The sequence below is a fragment of the Ovis canadensis genome, chromosome 3 (genome assembly GCF_042477335.2).
Source record: "Ovis canadensis isolate MfBH-ARS-UI-01 breed Bighorn chromosome 3, ARS-UI_OviCan_v2, whole genome shotgun sequence".
NCBI classification, from domain to species: domain Eukaryota; kingdom Metazoa; phylum Chordata; class Mammalia; order Artiodactyla; family Bovidae; genus Ovis; species Ovis canadensis.
This window is the reverse complement of record NC_091247.1, coordinates 8,484,879-8,504,192: the sequence shown is the minus strand read 5'-3', so window position 1 is coordinate 8,504,192 and position 19,314 is coordinate 8,484,879. Positions and strand designations below refer to the sequence as shown.

Here is a 19,314-nt window from a genome sequence, read left to right as displayed (position 1 = left end):
AGCCTGTGGGCGTCCTGGAGATGATGCCTAGCAACGTCGGGAGGAGGGGGCCAAGAGGAAAGTGAAGATCGCGAGTAAGCTGGTCCAGGCCCAGGGGTCCTCCCCGAAGGGGCCTCATGACAGACTCCGGAGAGGTGCGGGAGAAGACTAAGGCAAAGGCAAAGGGTGCGGGAGAAGTGACCACGTATGCTTTCGCAGGGAAGGTTTTCGTTCTGGAGAGGCCAGATCAGTTGTGCGATTCTGTAAAGTCTCTAGCTGCTGTGCAGAGAACAGAGGTCTTAGGACCTGCGGCTGGAGGGGAGGTCGGAGGGGTGGCCGGAGCTGGCATAGACACAGAGATGGCAGTGACTCAGACGAGAGAAGAGGAGGTGTCTGAGAGATCTGTAGGAAGTGGGATAGACAGGACTTATGGACTAATGGAACACAGATCTTCTCACAAGAGGTTGCTGGACCCCCAGGGCCTTTGGCTTGGGGCAGGGCCTGAGCTGCAGAGAAGAGTTTTGGGTGTCGGTAGCTGGTAGAAGCTGAGGGGAACCAGGAGGAGAGCAGAGAGCAGTGTGAACGTGAGATCTTGACCACAGGAAAGAGAGGCAGGACCGGAGAGAGGTTAAGGGGAATGGGGCTGGGAGGGCCACCAGACCCCAGACTGTGTCTCCTCCCGGGCCGCCTTTCCACCCCCTCCCCCATCCTGTAAAACACCCGAGGAGAGTGTGTCAGTGGAGTGGGGATTGTCTTTGAGGCTTGCTCCAGCTTGCTGTTCCTTGGTTCCAGGATGGTCTGGAGCGTGACAAAGCTCCCTCACAACACATCCCAAAGCCATGGGTGATTCCTGTGCCAAAGGGGACCCTCCAGCGCATCTTTGGGACCAGCCAAATCTTCCAGAACTTTGATGATGTAAAACCAAAGGCTACAGGGCTAACTGTGCCCCTCAAAGTCAGGGAATAGTGAGTGACTCCCTTGCCCAGGGGTCCCAGGTACCTTCCCTGCAGAGCCATTGACATGCTGTCCAGCCTTGGGCGAGTTACTCTCCCTCTCTGAGCTTCAGCGAGCTCAACTGTATAATAGGGCTCTTCCATCTCAGCAGCGAAAAAACAAGGCTGGATGAGCTCCAAGAATGGCCATCCTCCTCTCCCTGGGTCTCTGTCTACCCCTATTGTCTTCCTACCCAAGTCCCCCATTCTTGCAACCCATTTGCAAAGCCCCAGCTCTATGTCTTGGGCTGGTCCCAAGTCAGGGCCAGCCACCCCCCTGCCTGTGGCCCCCTGTCCCCCACAGCTACCATCGAGCTCATCAGTGCTTGGAGCAAGAGGACTGGGAGATGGCCGTGCTCTTCTTCTCCCGCGCCCTCCACCTGGACCCCCAGCTGGTGAGAGGGAGGGTTTGGGTGGGCACGGGCAGTTGCTGTCCCACGCTTACATTCTCACCTCTCAGGGCCACAGAGTCCCTGTGGTAGCCGAGTGGCAAACCTCAGGGCGGATCGTGGGGAGGGGAACAGCAGTCTGGGTCCCCTCTCCCTCAGGTAGAATTCTATGCCTTAAGAGCCGAGGCTTATATCCAGCTCTGCGACTTCTCCTCGGCTGCCCAGAACCTTCGAAAGGCCTACCACTCCCAGCCAGAGAACAACAACTACCTGGAGCGGCTCGCCCTGGTGCTTTACCTGAAGGTGCCCGGCGCTGCCCTAGGCCCATACAAGGCACCCACCTCCCACCCCGGCTTGCTGGTTCTCCCTCCAACTCTGGGGGTTTTCCTTGCTCCCAGAGCCAGCCCTGACTTCCTGGCGACCTTCTTGTCCCTGCGTCTGTGTCCCCTTCTGCCACTCCTTCTCATGACCTCTCCTACCTTCCAGGTTCATCCACCACCAGGGCTGGGTACATCCAATAGAACTCTCTGCAGAAGTGACAATGATCACTTAGCACGATGATTACTGTCCATTCCGATGGCCACCAGCCACGTAGAACTGTTGAGCCCTTGAAATGTGGCGAGTGTGACTGAGGAACTCATTTTTTAATTGTACTGATATTTAATTAGAATCGATTTGAATTTGTATGGCCGTGGGCAGCAGGTGGCTATTGTACTGGACAGCACAGGCCTGGAGCCCACAGGCTCCCAGCACTAAAAAGACAAGAGGGTGACTGAGGAACTAATTTTTGAATTGTACTGATATTTAGTTTGAATCAATTTGAATTTGTATGGCTATGGCTATTGTACTGGACAGCACAGCCCTAGAGTCCACGGGCTCCCAGCACTAAAAAGACAAGAGTATCCCCCATTTATAATGCATAATAAAGATGATATTAAGCCATAAAATCCCAAAAAAGTCCTGATTTTTCCCCCATGTTCACAACTTTGATGTCTTGGTTTTTAATGTCAATAATTCAATTCTGGAAATTCCGTGGTAGTCCAGTGGTTAGGATGCTGCATTTCCACTGCAGGGTGGGGTGGGGCCTGGATAAGATCCCTAGTCAGGAACTAAGATCCCACTGCCATGCTGTGCAGCCAAAATAATAGGAATAATTATTATTATTATTCAACTCTGAAAAAAGAAACATTCTTAAAACCAGACCACATGCTTAAACTGTCTATGGGGGTCCTGAGGCCGATCTTGTTCTTTCTGTGTGCCCTTGGAAAGGTCACTCCGCTTCTCTGAGCCTCAGTTCCTTCATCTAAAAGGGGAATGTTACCTAGTCCCAATGAGATAAATTTAGGGTTTTTTGTTTTTTTGCTGCACCTGGGCAGCTTGCAGGATCTTAGTTCCCCAACACACATCCTTGCAGTCAAAGCACTGAGTCCTACCTACTGGACAGCCAGGGAACTCCCTTAGTTATATGTACCCCTAAGAATACAGAAATTTCCTGTATTCTTAATACAGGGCTTGGCACCTGGAGCCCTGGTCCAGGAAGGAGCCTGTTACCGTTAGACCTGCTGTTCTGATCCACCTCTCGGGTTTTCTCTTTTCTCCCTGTTCCTACGTCTGTATTGCTATCTCTCTGTCACTAACTGTATATTTCTGTGTCTTGCTGTCTACCCAGCTCTGTATCTCTCTGTGTCTGTATCTCTCTCTCTTAAAATCTCTCTCTGATCTGAAGGACTCTGTCCCCATCCCTTGTCATTCCACCCCAGTGATGGCCATCCCTCAGTTCATGGAGGCTGCTGGGCTGGGGTCACAAGCAGGATTGACAGTCCCCTGTGTCACCAGGGCCAGTGCCTTTTTGAGCAATGTGCCTTTCTGGATGCCTTGACCGTCTTCTCCCAAGCCTCTGAGCTCCAGCCTGAGAAATTCTGCTTCCGGTATCGATGGTGAGCACCCTGATCAAGAGCTTGCTAGCCTTTGTTCCCCTCAGCATCCCCTTCCTGCTCCTCTCACTGGGCAGACCAAGCACCTTTGTCCTCCACCCACAGCATCGCCTGTCTCCTGGCCCTCAAAAAGCATCGTGAATGCCTCTCATTCGTCACAAAGGAGGTGAAGCAAGGCACCACCAATGCGGATGTCTACATCCTCCGGGCCAGGCTCTACAACTTCTTCCAGAAGGTAGAGCAGGGCGGGCAGGGCCGATGGGTGGACTTCCTCCCTGTTTGGGTGCTGAGATTACAGGAGGAGGCTAGGCTATCCACCAGCCCAGAGGCCACAGCCCCCAGTGTGGTGGGAGCCCTGTCCTTCCTGAACCCTGACCAGAGCTGACCACTCCTGCCCAATCAGGTAGTTGTTCCAGCATCATTCAGCCCTGGCTCTCTGCCAGGCCTGCACCAATCCCTGAAGACCACAAGGTGAGAAGCCTCAGCCTGTTCTGCCCTCACGGAACTCACAGGCCAGGGGAAATGGCCCCCAGCAAATAATTACACAAGGACTGACTTCCTAATTATGTGAAGCACCATCAGAGGCCACCAGGCATCCCTTAGATGTGAGACTTGGGGTCACAAGGAAGGATGGGCTTCAGGGATGAGTGAGTGATGGGCAGGATCTCGTGAACCCCAGGGCACCCTGACTTCTTCCTGGGGAGCAGCAGGAACCTCAGAAGGGTGCTCCCTGGGGCAGCGGGCCTTAGAAAAGTCCTTTTGGCTGCCAGGGAGCATATAGGCTGGGGGGGTGGTTGCAGAGGGGCAAATCCGGAGACTGGAAGCCTGGGTACCATCCATCTGGATAGGAGTGGGGCTTAGGGAGGATGGCAGGATGGTGGCAAGGAGGGGGGCAAGTTCTTCAGACCTTTGGAAGCAGGACTGGAGACTGACTAGGGGGCTGGAGAGGTGAGAGTGTGGAAAACAGAGGCATCCAGAACAAGGCCTGTTGTTCCAGTTTGGCCAGGGTGCTTGGGGGGTGGGGGAGGGAGACTCGGGAAGGGGAGGAACGTGATGGGCTAAAGTGAGCAGGGCGTCCTCAGGGTGCTGGAACCAAGAGCCTCCCTCTGCTGGGGGCTGGGCTCTTGTGTCCCACAGGTGACTCAATGGGAGAGTCTCCTTCAAAGGTAGTAGACTAGTAATTATTGACAATTATTGTTGAGTGTTGGGATTGCAGCTGCTCCCTACAATGCATAGACACATTCTAAGCACTTTACTCACATTTGTCTCTAAGGCTGACAGTAACCCTCTGAGATTAGATACAACCCACTGTCCTCTTCTCACAGATGAGGAAGCAGGTTCAGATGGTCTGGCTAACTTGCTCCCCTTGAGCCCAAGTCCACCTATTCCAAAGCCCTGTCTCAACTTCTGCCATCTTTCACCTCCCACCCAGTGTCTACACTGCCTCTCTTGCCCTCAACCAATTACCCCACAGGACATGGGGTGCTTGCTAAAACTGTTGACTGACTAACTGACCTGCTCACCCAGTGGAAGGTTTTGGCCTAGGGATGTTTTCTGCTCATGCCCAGGCCTGACTCTGTTCTTGGTTAGAATTGTCTTGGGCTTAAAGGTCAGAGGTGTCGGGGAGGGTGTACCGGGGAGGACAGGGAGGACATGACAGTCATGGTCTGGAGACCATGGCCTCCCCCTACCTCAAGTGAGCCTCGCAGAAGTCCTGCAAGGAGGAGGCATCTGTAGCCCCATTTTACAGCAAAAACCACTGAGGCAGACCTGGCTCATCTGAGGTCACATCTGGAAAGGGGCCAGTAGGGATGGGCCCTTGGATAGGATTTTCCCACAATGCTCCCTTCCTCCTTCAAGAGACAAAAAAGGCAAAACAGCAACGGAGGGGTGGGGCAGGGCACTGAAGATGGGTGGCATGATGCTGGCCTGCCCAGAGGTCTGCCTCCCCACAGTGAACACGGAAGAGTTCAGCTTGGGTGCAGCCCTGACGCCATCTCTGCCTTGCACCCCCACAGCCCAACCTCTGCTATCGAGACCTACACAGTGCCTTGCTATTGGATCCCAAGCACTCACAGGCCAAGGTGCTGCTCCAGGTGATGGTGGGCCAGGCCGAGCAGGCACGCCAAGATGCCGGGGTCCTGGCAGTGCAGGGCAAGTTGCAACATGCGCTGCAGTGCATCAACTGTGCCATTGAGAACAACCCTCTGGACCCCAGCTTCTTCCTCTTCCGGTATTGGGTGGGGAAATGCTGTCTTGGGTCCCAGGCCCTGCCTTGCCTCAGATGTGCTGTGTGATCTCAGGAGAGCCCATGACACTCCCCAGGTCTCAGTCTCCCCGTCTAGTCTCTAAGGGTCTTTCCCTGCTCGCCATCAGAACTGAGGGATCGTGGGAGGTGGTTTCTGCTACGCTTTTGGAGAAGGGGCAGGCAGCAGCCTGTTAACCTGGGAATCCTGGACCCCCAACCCTGCTGAGCAGTTTATACTGGGAGGCTCAGCCCAACTCAGCCCAGGAGAGGAGGCTTAGGTTTGAATTTTCACCCCCTACCTCCCCAGCAAGGGCTCAACACCTCATTCTGGGCCATTTAACTTCCCTGACCCTGGGTTTTCTCAAACAAACAGTGGAGGTAAAACATTCATCCTGTGTACAAAAAGCCTTAGCAGAGAGGCTGGCAGGCACGTTGCTCCCAAAAAGAAAGAGAGAAGTTATTTGTAAAGGAAAGTAGAATCACCAAGCTAGCTCAGTAGCAATCGGGGAGCCGCACAGACCAAATCTAATGCATGAGCAGGGAGGCCGCCCTGCCACCTCCAGAGGTCAGAGGACCCAGAGCTGCATCCACTCTCTGGGACACCCCAAGCCGGTGGGGGTGCTCTGGCTCTCATATGCCTCTCCCGCAGGGGCACCATGTACCGACGGCTCCAGGATTTTGACTTGGCAGTGGAGGACTTCCTGAAGGCGCTGGACATGATGAGCGAGCACCAAGAGGAGCTGGTTCAGCAGGCCCAGCGCCAACTGCTGCTGGCCTACAACGACTTCGCGGTGCACTGCTACATGCAGGGCGCCTACCAGGAGAGCGTGCTGCTGCTCAACAAGGCGCTCAAGGACGAGCAGCAGGAGAAAGGACTCTACATCAACCGCGGCGGTGAGTGGGGTCCCGGGGAGCCCTGCGTGAGCCCCTTGCCTCTCTAAGGCCTGGACTGGGCGCTCGAGAGCCCCGAGGGAGGGAGGGAGGGAGAAGGGGCCGAAGAGGAGTCTCAGTGTCCCACGGACACACTACGGGGTTGGGGGGGCGGGGAAACGTCTGAGAGACCATCTCGCTACATAGTCCTTCAAAATGCTCAGATCAGGTATCTAGAAAGAGGTGCCCAGCTGCGCCGAAAAGCGGCTGCAGGGGCTGGCTACCGCCCACGGGTATTATCAGTTGCAGGCCCCGCCTCCTAGGGGGTGGAGCCAACTGGGCCGCTGCTCCTGCGCCCTGGGTTTTTGCGATCCCCATTCAGTCCCCGCGCTCCAGATTGCTTCTTCCAGCTGGGCAACCTGACCTTTGCTGAGGCGGACTACCAGCAGGCGCTGGCACTGAGTCCGAGGGACGAGGGCGCCCACCTGCGCATGGGCCTGTTGCAGGAGAAGTTGGGCTTCTGCGAGCACCAGAGCAGGTGTGAGCCGATGGTGGGTGGGGCGGCCCCGTGGGCGGGGCATACTGGGCTATGGGCGGGGCCGGGGAAGTCTGGGATGAAGCCGCCTGCTTGGGCTCCCTGGGTCAAAACGTCTCTGCTCTCCCAGTTAAGTCTCCTAAATATCAATTTTATTTTCCAAGTTTTCGCTAAAAATCCTTCACTTTTCTCTGAATATTGTTATGGTAATTGGGCTTTTATTATTATTATTTTTTAAAGTAAGTATTCAGTAGCATAAGACTCAGAAAATGGAAGTTCCTTCTAATACCTGTCTCCCAACGCCTCCCCTATCTGGGTGAGTTTGGTAAAGAGTCCTCAAGATTGATTTCTACGCATATATTAACAATTGCTATCATTTTACAAAAGTCAGATCGTGCTAAGCTAATATTTGATAGGCTTTTTTACTTCCCATGGCTGTTACATATAGAATGACTTCGTTCTCTTTTATTGTTTGCAAAGTATTCCATTCAGCGGAAGTACCACAATTAACTTCTCTAGACAATAGTCTGCTGATGAATGTGAGCTGTTTTCCTTTTCTTTTAATTATAAATAATGCAGGAATGAGACCAAAGACATACGTTTCCATCCGTTCATACTAGTAATTCTGTAGTTAGATTGCTGGAAGTTAAATTGTTGAGTGTGAAATTTTAACATTTTAAAGATGATACCCAATTGTTCTCAAAAAAAACAACGAACCAATATAAACTTCCCCCAGTAAAAGAAAGTCTTCATTTCCCCAAACCTCCCTAGCACAGAGTATTAACACTATTTTTTAACTTTGCTAATCTGTAGGCAAAAAAAAAAAAAAAAAATGGTTCTCTTGCATTGGATTGACTTTGCATATTTAAATTGTGGGTACAGGACAGCATTTTTTCATGTGTTTATTGGCCATTATGGTCTGCCTAAATTGTTCTCCCATTTGGTTTTCAATTACCCAATAAAAACTTTTTGGGTTATAAGAGTTCTTTGTAGGCTAGAAAGTTTGCTTATTATCTGCCTTATGTGGCAAAATATTCTTCCCTGTTTGCTGCTTTCTTTTGTGGTGCCTTTTCTACTAAATAATGGGATTTAATTGTGGTCAAATTAGTTTTTTTTTTTTTTCATATTTAGCTGCTGGGTTTATGACATTCAGAAAGTCCTTCCTATTCCAAGATCATAAAAATGTTCACTTATTTTGGGACTTTACACTAGCATTTAAGTGTTGGGTCCATCAAGAGGGGTGTTGGTGGCAGGGAGCAGAAACTAGCCTGGTTTTCCCCAGACTCCCCAGGGAGGTCCAGCAGCCCCTATTCCTCCCAGGTGGCCCAGCTCAGAGCACCCTGTGGCCCACTGTGTCCTGCAGGCAGTTCCAGAAGGCAGAGAACCACTTCTCAATGGCCATCCAGCACAATCCCCAGAAGCCCCAGTACTACCTGTACCGCGCCAGGAGCCGGCAGCTCCTGCAGAACATTTTTGGAGCCCGCCAGGATGTTGCCACTGTTCTGCTCCTTGACCCCAAGCAACCCAAGGTGTGTTCTTGCTGGGCCAGGAGGGTAGGCTCCAGAGTCAATACCTCTGACCACCTAAAGATACACCCTGTCCCTAAAAGAAACCTGGATTCTTAGCAGTGATAAGCACTGCTAATGCCAGAGCATACATAGTATATGTACCTTCTCTGGTGGTTCAGCGGTAAAGAATCTGCCTGCCACTGCAGGAGACACAAGTTCAATTGCTGCGTTCAGAAGATCCCCTGGAGAAGGCAATGGCAACCCACCCCAGTATTCCTGCCTGGGAAATCCCATGGACAGAGGAGCCTGATGGGCTACAGTACATGGGGTCACAAGAGTCAGGCACGACTGAGTGGCTAAGACAGTAATGATGCCAGAGCATTTACTATGTGCCAGGCACTGTTCTTGGAGAAGGAAATGGCAACCCACGCCAGTATTCTTGCCTGGAGAGTTCCATGGATAGAGGAGCCTGGAAGGCTACAGTCCATGGGGTCACAAAGAGTTGGACGCAACTGAGCAGGTAACCCAGAGCCAGGCACCGTTCTAACCACTTCAGCTTATATCCCCCCGTTTAACCCTCTTTAACACCTACGAGACAGGTAACATTATCGTCACCCCATAATCTACAGAGGGAAGAGGGTAGGGCTCAGAGAAGTCAGTTCCCTTGCCCCAGGTCATAGAGCTTGGAGGTCACACCCTCCTCTGGCTGACTCTAGAACCCATGATAAGACTCAGAACTCCCTCACGTAGTTCCTTTCTCAAGATCTCCCAATAGTTCGGGCCCAAAGGGTCTGGCCCTTTAGAAACAACAGTTTATAAAAGGGCTTCCCTGATGGCTCAGATAGTAGAGTCTGCCTGCAATGCAGGAGACCCAGGTTCAATCCCTGGGTTGGGAAGATCCCATGGAGAAGGAAATGACAGTCCACTCCTGTATTCTTACCTGGAAAAATCCCATGGACGGAGGAGCCTGACGGGTTGCTGCAGTTCATGGGGTCACAAAGAGTCGGACACGACTGAGCGACTGATGCTGAATTTGTAAACTCTTCCCTTCTTCGGCCCTGAGAAGGGACTCTGCCAGTCAGGGCAGTGCCACACCATCTCCTCCTGTCCTGGCCCACACCTGACTCTGGTCACCTTCCTTCCTGGCAGCTACTTCCACTGATGACCAACCTTTTCCCCGGCATGTCAGTGGAAGAGGTGCTAAGCAGCCAGGTGGCGAACCTGGCTAGGTTGCAGCTGGAGCGAATGGTGGAGCACAGGGTGTACACCAGCACCCCTCAGGACATCCTGGGGTAAGTTTCTACAGGAGGGCCCACAGGCCCAGAGTTGGGGGACAGCTGGGGCTCAAGGCACCTACTTGCCTTTTCAGGCCACCATCCAGTCCTAGGAAGGGCGGGGTGAGTCAGAGAGGCTTACCCAGCGCCCTGACAACTCGCTTTGGCAGGCGGCTCAAGGATCGGGAACAGAGGGCCCGGGCCCTGATCCTCTCTTGGAAGCAGGAGCCACCTTTACTGGAGACCCCCAAGGAGATGGAGGCCCCTCTCCAGTTTCCGCAGGCAAAGCCAGAAGGCCCAGAGGAAGAGGTGCAGGTTCCTGGGAAGAAGGTACGTGTACCCCACGCCAGGGCCGGGTTTCCTGGAGGTGCAGGGAGGACTGTACCCCAAGCCAGGGCTGAGGGCTGCAGGCTGGCTAGAGGCTGGCTCTGCCACCACTCAGCTATGTGACTTGGGCTGGGGACATGTTGCTGTGAGGTGGAGAATGTGCAAGTAAAGGGGTACACCTGAAGGAGTGCAGGTGAGAATGGGGGCCCCTCATAGAGGGAGGCTTCCTACACTTTGTCCACACTCACCTTCCCTGGTGGCTCAGACTGTAAAGATCTGCCCGCAATGCGGGAGATCTGGGTTTGATCTTTGGGTCAGGAATATCCCCTGGAGAAGGGAATGGCAACCCACTCCAGTACTCTTGCCTAGAAAATTCCATGGATGGAGGAGCCTACAGTCCGTGGGGTCGCAGAGAGTCAGACACAACTGAGCAACTTCCCTTTCTTTCACCTCTAGTTGCAGTGAGGGGGGCTCCTCTTTGCTGCGGTATGCAGGCTTCTCATCGCAGGGGCTTCCCTTGACCCGGGGCATGGGCTCGAGGCCAATGGGCTCAATAGTTGCAGGTCATGGCTCTAGAGCTCAGGCTCAGGGGTTGTGGTGCACCGGCTTAGTTGCCCTGTGGCATGTGGGCTCTCCCCGGGCCAGGGATTGAACCTGTGTCCCCTGCATGAGCAGGCAGATTCCTAACCACTGGACTACCAGGGAAGCCCCCAGAATTTTAACACTTGGATTCATTTCTAAAAACTTTTCACTGAGTGGAACATAAAGTACATGAATCCTCAGCTAACTGTTTGATGAATTTTCACAAACTGAATACCCACCATGACTCCATTCTCCAGCTCAAGAAAGAACACATTCCCAGTTTTCCAGAAGCCCCTCTCACCTGGCTCTGGGCCCCTCCTCCGTCAGGGCTGTTCTGATTCCTAAACTGCTGACAAGTGCACTGGTCCTTCTCAGTGGAGGATGGTACCTGCCTGTTTGCCTCTGGCTCTGTTCATTAAGCTTCCAAGTTAGTAAGAAGCATCCAAGTTGATTGGTCCTTCTCATTCCTGTGGACATTTCCATCCTGTGGCTATCCTACCATTTTATTGATCCACTGCTGATGGACAGCAAGTAAATTATGTCCAAGGGAGACTTTAACCATTGAAGTCCTTGGAGTGCCAGCATCCCTTGTCAGACATGGAAAAGGCGAACTCTATATTTTTCCAGCTCATGTTAGGAGACAGAGCTACAGACCTTGGGTCTGTGTATGCCCTGAAGTTATCGTGGGCTCCCTGCTTAGTGCTCCAGAGCCCTGACCATTCCATCTCACTACCACATGTTCCCCGCCATAGCCTGCAGCTGTGACCAGCTGCCAAGGGCCTGGCCATGGACTCTCCTCCTGCCCTCCCCAACCTGGATTCCAGCTCTGCTTGTGTGCCTCTTAGCCAAGTGCCAGGCTGCTTAGGCGTTTCCTGGTCCAGGCAATTATAACAATGGGCATTCCCTCCCAGACGTGCCGGGAGATGAAGTGGGATGAGGCAGGGAAGGTGTGGAGAAGCTCCTCGGCCCCTCTCTAGCCATTTCGCAGGGCGCAGCACTTCACAGCGTACAGAAGCCTTTCCCACACTGGAATTTGCATTTTGCAGATAGAGAGATGAGGACCAAGCAGCCTCTTGACACTGCTTTTCTCACGTCGCCACACCTGTCTAACCTGTCCACCCTCACTCCTGTCCAGTCGACTGCTCCATGTCCCCATCCAGCCCTAAACTGCAGCCCCCAAGGAGCTCTAAGTGGCTGGCCTTCTAGAGCTGTGGCCTCCCACGGCCTGCCAACTGCCCAGCCTGTCTCTGACCCTAGGAGAAGCTGAAGCCAGCCCCCAGCAAGGAGTCATCCTTGACCGACAGCTACATCAGCCAGACCTCTTTAGGCTCCACCTTGGGCTGTAAGTCCCCCTGCGTGGGCCAATGCAGCAGGGAGGGCAAAGGTCAGGGGTCAGAGGCTCCCAGGCCTGGGTGTGAATCTGGCCTCTTCTGCTTACTGCTGTATATATATGGAGCAGGAGGGCTCATCCCAGCTTTGCTGGGGGTCCGGGTCGGGGGTGGCAGGTGCAGGGAGGGGGAGCGAGGGAACCCTCGGGGATGCCCAGCACACAGCTTGCGCAGCCAGCTCTCACTTGAGGCACTTCATCGTTGCTGCCTGCTCCACCTTCATTCCCCGCTCAACTCTGTCCCTCTCCTCTCTGTCCCCTTGGCCTCTCCCTGAAACTACCCCACAGAGCCTATGCATGTCTAGGGGGCTTCTATCCTCAGTTCCGCCAGGTGCCAGCACGGAAGGGACAAAATGAAAAATCCGGGAATGCAGCTCTGAGTCCCAGGAGCAGCTGTGGGCGGTCTGGGAGGGATGGACATAGGGGCGTCTAGTCCCCTTCCTGCCATTCAGCAAATGTGTTGAGCGCCCAGGGCTAAGCCTGTGCAGGGCACCGGTGCAGGCATGAATGGCAGAGTCCTTGCCCCAGGGAGCACTTGGTCCTGAAGGGAAGAAGGGGCACAGGGACACAGAGAGCTAGGACAGTGGAGCCATACCGTGGAGGGGAGTCCTGAGAACTGGGGGTGCATTTAGCCCCCCTTGGAGTGGGGTCAGGAAGGGTTTTTAGGACCCAGGGGAAGTGTGGGCGGAGTAGAGCAGAGAATTGCTGCAGGCAGAGGGCCAGGCCCCTGCAGGTGCTGGTGGTGGCTGGACACAGAGGACGAGAGGCGGCCAGCAGAGCAGAGGCCAGCGCTGGACAGTGGGGACCTCCATCTCTGCCCTTTATCTTCTGGCCATGACTCCCCTGCAGGCCTCAGGTTGCTAGGAGGGCTGGGCTTGGAGAGATCTGGGAGGCCTTCCCTCTTGGCCATACGAGGCCTTTGGGTCATAGGCAAAGGTGAGGCCTAGAAGCCTCCCTTTCCTGGGACTGTCTGGGGAAGGCGGCCTGACAGCTTCTCTGGACACATCCTTCCCAGTCAGAACCAGGTCCACCTCGGAGACGGAGACGTCCAGTATGGGTCAGGAGTACAGGAGCACTTCCACCACTGTTGTGACAGTCTCTGACTCCTCACTGCTAAGGACACAGTCCTCAGACTCGGGGGACAGCAGGAAAGACCTAAGCCTGAACCACAGCCCCAGAGAAACGAAGTCCACCCCAGGCCACCACCAGAGGCCCAGCAAGACGGAGGTCGCCCTCATCCAAAGCCAGAGGCCCAGCAAGACGGACGCCACCCAGATTCAAAGCCAGAGGCCCAGCAAGACAGACGCCACCCAGATTCAAAGCCAGAGGCCCAGCAAGACGGACGCCACCCAGATTCAAAGCCAGAGGCCCAGCAAGACGGATGCTGCCCAGATTCAAAGCCAGAGGCCCAGCAAGATGGAGGCTGCCCTCATCCACAGCCAGAGGTCCAGCAAGACGGATGCCACCCAGATTCAAAGCCAGAGGCCCAGCAAGACGGATGCCACCCAGATTCAAAGCCAGAGGCCCAGCAAGACAGACACCACCCAGATTCAAAGCCAGAAGCCCAGGAAGATGGAGGCTGCCCTCATCCACAGCCAGAGGCCCAGCAGGACAGAGGCTGCCCTCATCCACAGCCAGAGGCCTAGCAAGACGGACACCACCCAGATTCAAAACCAGAGGCCCAGCAAGACAGAGGCCACCTTCATCCACAGCCAGAGGCCCAGCAAGACGGAGGCCGTCCAGATTCAAAACCAGAGGCCCAGCAGGACAGAGGCTGCCTGGAGCCCAAGGCAAAAGCTCAACAAGACCCAGGCCACCCAGGGCTCAAGGCAGAGGCTCAGAAAGTCCAAGGGTGCCGATGGTCAGAGCTGGAGACTCAGAAAGGCAGCTGCCACCCAGGACCAAAGCTGGAGAATGATCCAAAGCCCCAGCAAGATCAACACTTCCTATGACTCAAGTTGGAGCCCCTCCAACACTGAGGCCACCAAGGGCCAGGCTCAGAGTCAGAGGCCCAGCCAGTCCAAGGCAGCCCAGAGCCAGAGCACAAGCCCAGGTTCCAGCAAGACCGAGGTTCCCTGGGGACTGAACCCAAGTCTCAGCAACATGCAGACCGCCCAGGGCCCAAGACGGAAGCCCAGCCCCGGCAGTAAGGCTGCTCTCTGAAAGGGATGCTCAGCCCTTCACTTCTTGCTGCAGTGTAGGGCAATTCTCCCCACTCTGCTCCGCGCTGCAGCCTCCCTCAGAAGCAATCAAACCTGGGCAAACATCCTCTGGTCCCGTGACCAAATTTATTGTATTTGTTTTCTTCATGTACAAAATTAAAAACTTGAAAAGCTCAGCTCCAGTGTGAACTTGAGTCCCTCTGTTCACGGAGACAGAAGTCTCAGCCTGGTTTTGCCATATGGGGACACGGAGGGGTTGGGGGGGGGGTGTGGGGCATGGGGTTATGGTACTGGGGCAAGGGCCAGAGGAACAGAGCGAGAAAGGAGGGAGCAGCCACGAGCCACTGTCCCTGAGTTACAATTCACACTTTAAGAAGGCTCAGGCTGCAGTCAAGGCTCCTTGAAATTCTGGGGTGACCGGTGATTTCCCTGAGGAAGGAGGCAAAGGCCAAGTTGCCCTCAGACCAGTGAAGAGCCAGGGCCTGCCCCGGCCTTCTGTCTCATGGCCCAGCCAACAGCCCTCCTCATCTTCACAGTATGCTCTGGGTCCCACTCTGCAGGACCAGAGACCCTCCGGCAGAGGGTCCAGGGCTTTCCTTCACGGCCTGGCCAGGTAGAGGAGGACAGGGATGCCCCCTGGGAGAGTCAGAGGAAGAAGGCAATTCGGGAAGCCACCGTCTTGCAGCCATTGGAGGAAAAGAGCTGCTCGTCCTCGGGGAAGAAGGTGGTGCTGTCCAGCACGGCCTGGACCACCTCATCCCTGGGCTCCAAGCCCAGCTGGGCCAGCTCGTTGAGCACACAGTGCCGCACATGGTGCCGCTGGAGTGGCAGGAAGGGCACCAGGACGTCCAGGAGATGCTCTTCCATGATGCCCGAGCGCCAGAAGCCATCTGCAGGGCGGAGCCATGGGAAGAGGCTGTGCTTCACAGGGGTCAGCCAGGCCCCCGCCCACCCCTCAAGGGAAGGAAATGCAGGAAGGCTGCTGACCTGAATCCTCCCAGCCCTGCTTGGGTGCTGGGCTCGGGGGAGGCTGTCCCTCATCCCCAAGCGCCAAAGCCTGGGCTGGAAAATACTGGGTCGGTGGGTTGACCATCTGACCTGGGAGAGCCTGGCCCACCCCCAGGGAGTCCAGCCCAGCCCTGGGTGTGATCTGAGAGTGAGACCCCAGTCTGGAAGCCCCTCTGGCATGGGGTCCTCAGCTGAACTCACGGTGCGGGTTGTCCAGCACAGCCTGGGAGATGACCGGCCCCAGCTCCTGCAGGCCGATCTCTTCACGTTCCTGGCGGCTGCGCCACGCCTCCAGCACCACCTGGTTGATCTGCTCGCCACCGGTGTTACTAAAACCATGGGGGACGCAGACAGTGAGGGCAAGATGTAGCTCTGGCTTCCCACATGCCTCCTAAGGGGACCTGAACCAGGGGCCCAGCTCAGTGCCAGCAGGAGCCAAACTCATTCAAAACGCCCCAGGAACCGCTTTCCCTCTCTTGAGCTCATCCATAACCACGACCCCGGAATTTTGCCTATCTGTGCCATGCACTTTACAGTTTCTATTAATAGGATACTTTTAAGTCCCTTACCTACTTTCCCTCACTCAGCCACGAGGAGGACAGTAGGGCATTAAGATTGGCCCTGCTGTTCAGAAAAGGAGATGGGAGCTCAGAGAAGTGAAGTGATTTGCCTGAAGAAACACAGCTAGGACTCTCAGAGATGGGACTGGTTTCTAGTCCTGTTTTTCCCAGGCCTGTGTCCTCTTGGCCACAAAAGAGGGAAAACTCTTAACCCAGCAGGAGTGCCACAAAAAAAATTAGGATTAAGAGACTGAACCCAGGCTTTAAGAATGTCAAAGGGGAGTTAAACACCTTGAATGACGGTGTTACCAGTGAGGGTACAGGGGACTTTGGGGGGGAACCCAAATGGGCCCTGGGGGGGAACAGTATTCTGCTATGGGACCATGGGATCAGACTGGATAGCTGAGACCTCTGACAAGTGTTCCTGCACCAATGCCCACTGCAAAGTTGGCCCCACCTGATGAAGATGAAGATGGCTTTGCGATAGTTGGTCCCATAGACAACCCAGGAGGAGCCCAGGAAAGGTCGCAGGACTTCTATCAGGCCTGGGGCCAGCTTGTCCATCTCATCGAAGAGAAAGAGGGAGCGGCTGCAGACAGTGAGGTTCCCCTGCACCCAGCTCTTAAGATCCTTCTGTGGGAGAGAGGCAAGAGTATGAGGGGGCCTGGAGCTGCTTCCCCAACCCCAGATTCCTTCCCAAAACAAGAATTAACGGGGCTTCCCTGGTGGTCCAGTGGCTTAAGACTCAGTGTTCCCAATGCAGGGGGCCAGGTTCGATCCCTGGTCAGGGAACTAGATCCCACATTCCACAACTAAAGATCTCATGTGCTGCAACAAAGATCAAAGCTCATGCATGCTGCAGCTAAGACAGATGCAGCCAAATAACTAAAAATAAATATTAAAAAGCATTCATCTTTTCGGGAAGATATGGTCTCCCAAAGAGCACTGATCCCTTAATGAGGCTGATGGTGAAACTGTGACCCAGAGAGGGGCAGAGAGTAAATCCAAGCTCACACAGCAAGTCAACAAGAGAACAGGGACACAGACCCAGGCCTCACACCTGCCTTGTGGGGGGGGGGGGGGTGGGGGCGGGGCGGCTCCTTCCCTGACACCTCTTGCTTTCTAGAAAAGGGGAAGGCACCTTCCTGCTCCCTGACCTTCAAAACAGAGTGTGACAGCTGAGACAGATCATCCTGGAATGTGCCTTGCAATCAACAACAATAGTCGAAAGAGCTAATATTTCCTGAGTGCTTACTCTGAGCCTCAAAAGCCCCTACTCTAAGGGCTTTACAGAGAGAAGACAGTGCAGGTTGTCTGGCAAAGGTAAGTGCTCGATAAATAACACCTGTGATTCTATAATCCCACGTCCCTCACAACAACCCTGGCACGAAGGTACTTTACTGGCCCCCAGGTATTAAATCAAGAACTCCCTGCCAGGTGATAGCACCCTCAGCTTTGTTTAGGATGGGTCCTGAAGGCTGAGGCTGTTAACTGGCTGTGTTGCCTGGAGCCAAGGGATTCCCCTCTCTGGGCTCAGGACTCACTCCCACCCTAGTGGAGTCACCCTACAGTGCCGGCAGAGGGTGGGCCAGGACACCACCCGCCTACCTTGTAGCGCTCCATGTGGCTGGGGTGGGGGAAGTGGATGACTGGGGAAAAGTGGTGCACGTGGGGGCTACGGAGGCCATCCCGGAAGAGGTACTGTGCCAGCAGGGAGCTGACATAGGACTTGCCAGTGCCGGTCCAGCCATGCAGAGAGAGGACCAGCGGCTTGGTGGGGGCTGGATCCTGCAGGAAAGCCTTCAGCGCCTTCACCACCAGCGACCTGGCCAAGTGCTGGCCCGCCAGGTGCTGGGCCAGGTCACACTCCAGACCTAGGGCCACAAGAATAACTGTCGGAGATGAGGACACACGTCCGCAGCGGAACAGTTTCAGGCGGAAAGTCATGTCTGGGAATCTGGGTTCTGGGACCAAGGGAGTGAGGTCCTTGGCGGGGCGGGGGTGGCGGTGGGGAGGGGGGGGTGGCGGGGGTCCTCTGCCTCAGGCTGACTCAGCTCTGCAGCCCCCCCAACAGGTGGCCCTCTGGATCGCAGCTCAGCCCTAAATGGTTGCCAGCTGTCAAGAGGGTCGGCCCCAGACTCCTACCCACCTTCAAGGCAGGCTTCTCCCCTGATGGGCCAGTCCAGTGCGGAGGTCTAAACTACCTACCCTCGACCACCACCCAGGGTTCTGCTGTCAAAGGCATCTCTCCATCCTGACTTCCAAACAGGCATCCCTAAACCCTCGCCCCAAGTCCTGTGCCCCAGGCTCTCAGGGTCCCTCAACGCCGGGCCCACTTCCAGCCCGGGCCGTCTGGAAGTCTCGTGGGGTCTGCCCTTGGGTCTACTCTCCACGTCTGGACCCGGCACAACCCCGGGATCTAAGGTCTCCCCTAGTCCGCCCGGCTCTCCGGTCTAGGCTCCTTACCCTGCAAGTCGGGCCGGAAGTCACATTCGCAGAATGAGCCGAAGTTGCAGCGCAGCGAAGTCAGATCCCAGGAGGCGGCCGCGGCCGAGACTAGCCAGATCAGCCCGAGGAGCGAGCCCCAGGGCCGGCAGCTGCGCGTCGCAGCCGCCATCCGGGTGAGGCCGAAGCTGGGTCTGGAGCCGCCAACCGCTTCTGCCGAGAACTACGACTCCCGACGTGCATCGTTCCGCGGCGGCCACCTCCTGCGGCCTACAACTCCCAGCTCCCCTCGCTCCCGTCTCCAAAGCCCTCCCCGTGGTCCCCCCGTAGGCTTTGCAAGGCGGCCTCCAGGGGGAGCCCGCGAACCGTCCAATCCGGGACTGCGCACTGCGTTTCCATGGCCACGGTTACTGGGGGACCATCACAGCCCCGAAAGAATAATAAATGACGGATTATGATCACCAAGGGTGACGTAACAACTGTAGCAAAAACTTGTGCGGTACCTTGTAAAGCGCCTTTTCTGTGCTCTCCCCACTCCCGCCTTTTTATATGAGAAAAGAGCGCTAATAGCTTTTGGTGAGTACCTATTATGTGCCTTTAACATATGGTGCCTTGTATATCTTGGGCTTCCCAGGTGGGGCCAGTGGTAAAGAATCCGCCTGCCAATGCAGGAGAGGTAAGAAAAGCGAGTTCGATCTCTGGGTCGGGAAGATCCCCTGGAGGAGGGCATGGCAACCCACTCCAGTATTCTTGCCTGGAGAATCCCATAGAAGGAGGTGCCTGGTGGGCTACAGTCCATGGTGTCGCAAAGAGTTGGACACGACTGAGAGACTTAGCACAAATGCATGCCCCTTGTATATCTTATGATAACAGTACCTCTCATCAGAGGGATGGTGATACTTCCATGAAGTACAGGCACATGAAGTGTTTTGGCTCACAGAGTAATCAATAAATGATTATTGAAAATCCATTATGGAACTTCCCTGATAGTCCAGTGGTTAAGACTCCGTGCTTCCACTGCACGGGGCACAGTTTTGATCCCTAGTAGGGGAAATAGGATCTCACGAAACCCTCGGGCACGGCCAAAAATATATATATTTATCCATTACATATG

At 54.9% G+C, this 19,314-nt stretch overlaps 2 protein-coding genes across 4 annotated transcripts; one reads left to right on the top strand and one right to left on the bottom strand.

Moving 5' to 3' along the window:
• The first annotated feature begins 46 nt into the window (after nt 1-46).
• Nucleotides 47-14,359, top strand: TTC16 (tetratricopeptide repeat domain 16). Its single transcript, XM_069582350.1, has 14 exons — nt 47-134; nt 772-944; nt 1,276-1,366; nt 1,520-1,663; nt 3,197-3,297; nt 3,400-3,529; nt 5,313-5,527; nt 6,192-6,436; nt 6,809-6,950; nt 8,311-8,476; nt 9,605-9,747; nt 9,900-10,059; nt 11,896-11,980; nt 13,041-14,359. Exons 1-14 carry the CDS (start codon nt 117-119, stop codon nt 14,186-14,188), a joined length of 2,961 nt encoding a protein of 986 aa, XP_069438451.1. The 5' UTR covers nt 47-116; the 3' UTR covers nt 14,189-14,359.
• Nucleotides 14,295-18,521, bottom strand: TOR2A (torsin family 2 member A). Of its 3 annotated transcripts, XM_069582344.1 has the most exons (5): nt 18,222-18,521; nt 17,364-17,629; nt 16,213-16,388; nt 15,397-15,524; nt 14,295-15,077 (listed from the first exon to the last, which is right to left on the bottom strand). In XM_069582344.1, exons 1-5 carry the CDS (start codon nt 18,370-18,372, stop codon nt 14,833-14,835), a joined length of 966 nt encoding a protein of 321 aa, XP_069438445.1. In that variant the 5' UTR covers nt 18,373-18,521; the 3' UTR covers nt 14,295-14,832. The 3 variants fall into 3 exon arrangements, with proteins under 3 accessions (XP_069438445.1, XP_069438447.1, XP_069438446.1); XM_069582346.1 differs by lacking the exon at nt 15,397-15,524 and having other exon boundaries at nt 18,222-18,503; XM_069582345.1 differs by lacking the exon at nt 17,364-17,629 and having other exon boundaries at nt 18,222-18,503.
• Nucleotides 18,522-19,314: the final 793 nt, after the last annotated feature.

Excerpts from the sequence above, each read along its gene's own strand:
- TTC16 (XM_069582350.1), top strand. Across the intron at positions 3,298-3,399 it reads TTCTGCTTCCGGTATCGATG|CATCGCCTGTCTCCTGGCCC; the intron begins GTGAGCACCCTG and ends CTCCACCCACAG. Across the intron at positions 5,528-6,191 it reads CCCAGCTTCTTCCTCTTCCG|GGGCACCATGTACCGACGGC; the intron begins GTATTGGGTGGG and ends CCTCTCCCGCAG.
- TOR2A (XM_069582344.1), bottom strand. The coding sequence starts at position 18,372 with ATGGCGGCTGCGACGCGCAGCTGCCGGCCCTGGGGCTCGCTCCTCGGG. Across the intron at positions 17,630-18,221 it reads CTTCCGGCCCGACTTGCAGG|GTCTGGAGTGTGACCTGGCC; the intron begins GTAAGGAGCCTA and ends TTGTGGCCCTAG. Across the intron at positions 15,078-15,396 it reads TGTGCTGGACAACCCGCACC|ATGGCTTCTGGCGCTCGGGC; the intron begins GTGAGTTCAGCT and ends TCCGCCCTGCAG.